The 1,177-nt window shown below is 43.1% G+C and overlaps 1 protein-coding gene across 1 annotated transcript; it reads left to right on the plus strand.

Moving 5' to 3' along the window:
- The first annotated feature begins 275 nt into the window (after nt 1-275).
- On the plus strand, nt 276-957 carry LOC140833451 (ubiquitin-ribosomal protein eS31 fusion protein-like). Its single transcript, XM_073197787.1, has one exon. The coding sequence runs from the start codon at nt 329-331 to the stop codon at nt 797-799; it is 471 nt and encodes a 156-aa protein (XP_073053888.1). The 5' UTR covers nt 276-328; the 3' UTR covers nt 800-957.
- The last annotated feature ends 220 nt before the right edge of the window (nt 958-1,177 follow it).

The following is a 1,177-nucleotide window of genomic DNA, read 5'->3' on the forward strand; positions in this document are numbered from 1 at the left end:
TTCCTTATTAATTTTCTAACTTCCAAAAATCATAATATATAATTCTCGTAGCTCCGATGGATGGGAATTTCATTTCTCGAAATCTATGTTTGAATCAAAAAATTATGGATGTCTATATTTGAATCTTTCCTTTTTTGTGAAAGATAAATATTTTTCTGCTTAAAAAGAAAAAGGGAAAAATTTGAGTGGGCTTTCCTTACCTTATTAGGCCCAGATTTGATTTCTCAATAAGCCCAACCCTTTAGCAGAAGCCCTAGCGCCGTTGAAATAAAGCCGCCAAATCCTACACAAATCGTCTGATTTCCTTCGCCTCAGAACCCTAGGCAAGATGCAGATCTTCGTGAAAACCCTAACGGGGAAAACCATAACCCTCGAGGTGGAATCCTCGGACACAATCGACAACGTCAAATCGAAGATACAGGACAAGGAGGGCATTCCGCCGGACCAGCAACGCCTGATCTTCGCCGGGAAGCAGCTCGAGGACGGCCGCACACTTGCCGACTACAACATCCAGAAGGAGTCCACCCTCCACCTCGTCCTCCGCCTACGTGGTGGTGCTAAGAAGCGCAAGAAGAAGACCTACACCAAGCCGAAGAAGATCAAGCACAAGAAGAAGAAGGTCAAGCTCGCCGTTCTCCAGTTCTATAAGGTGGATGATTCGGGAAAGGTGCAGAGGCTGAGGAAGGAGTGCCCCAACGCAGAGTGCGGTGCCGGTACTTTTATGGCGAATCATTTTGACAGGCACTATTGTGGTAAGTGTGGACTCACTTACGTGTACAATAAGGCTGGCGGCGATTGAGAATCGAATGCTAGGAAGCGCTTGATTTCTATATCATTCGAATTTTTGTTGGTGATACTATCCACAATATCGCTTTTCCATTGTTCCTAAATCCAAAAGTTAGGTCTACTGTTGTGGTTTGATATACTTATGATATCTGATCGTTTTTAGTTAAATTTTGTTTGATTTGCCATCAAGAAATGTTCTCTTTGCGGTTTACTAGTTATGGTTCATGCTAACCATATGGGTTTTGTCTTTGGCTTCTCGGCACATATGTGTGTTAGTGTGTTAAGTGCTGATTTAATCTTGGTTACCCATTCAACCATGACGAATGGATGAGTCGGTTAGAACTTAGGTCACGAGTCATCTGCTGAGTGCATGAGTACGTTATCCATATGA

Source organism: Primulina eburnea, chromosome 1 (assembly GCF_022965805.1).
Source record: "Primulina eburnea isolate SZY01 chromosome 1, ASM2296580v1, whole genome shotgun sequence".
Classification (NCBI taxonomy): Eukaryota; Viridiplantae; Streptophyta; class Magnoliopsida; order Lamiales; family Gesneriaceae; genus Primulina; species Primulina eburnea.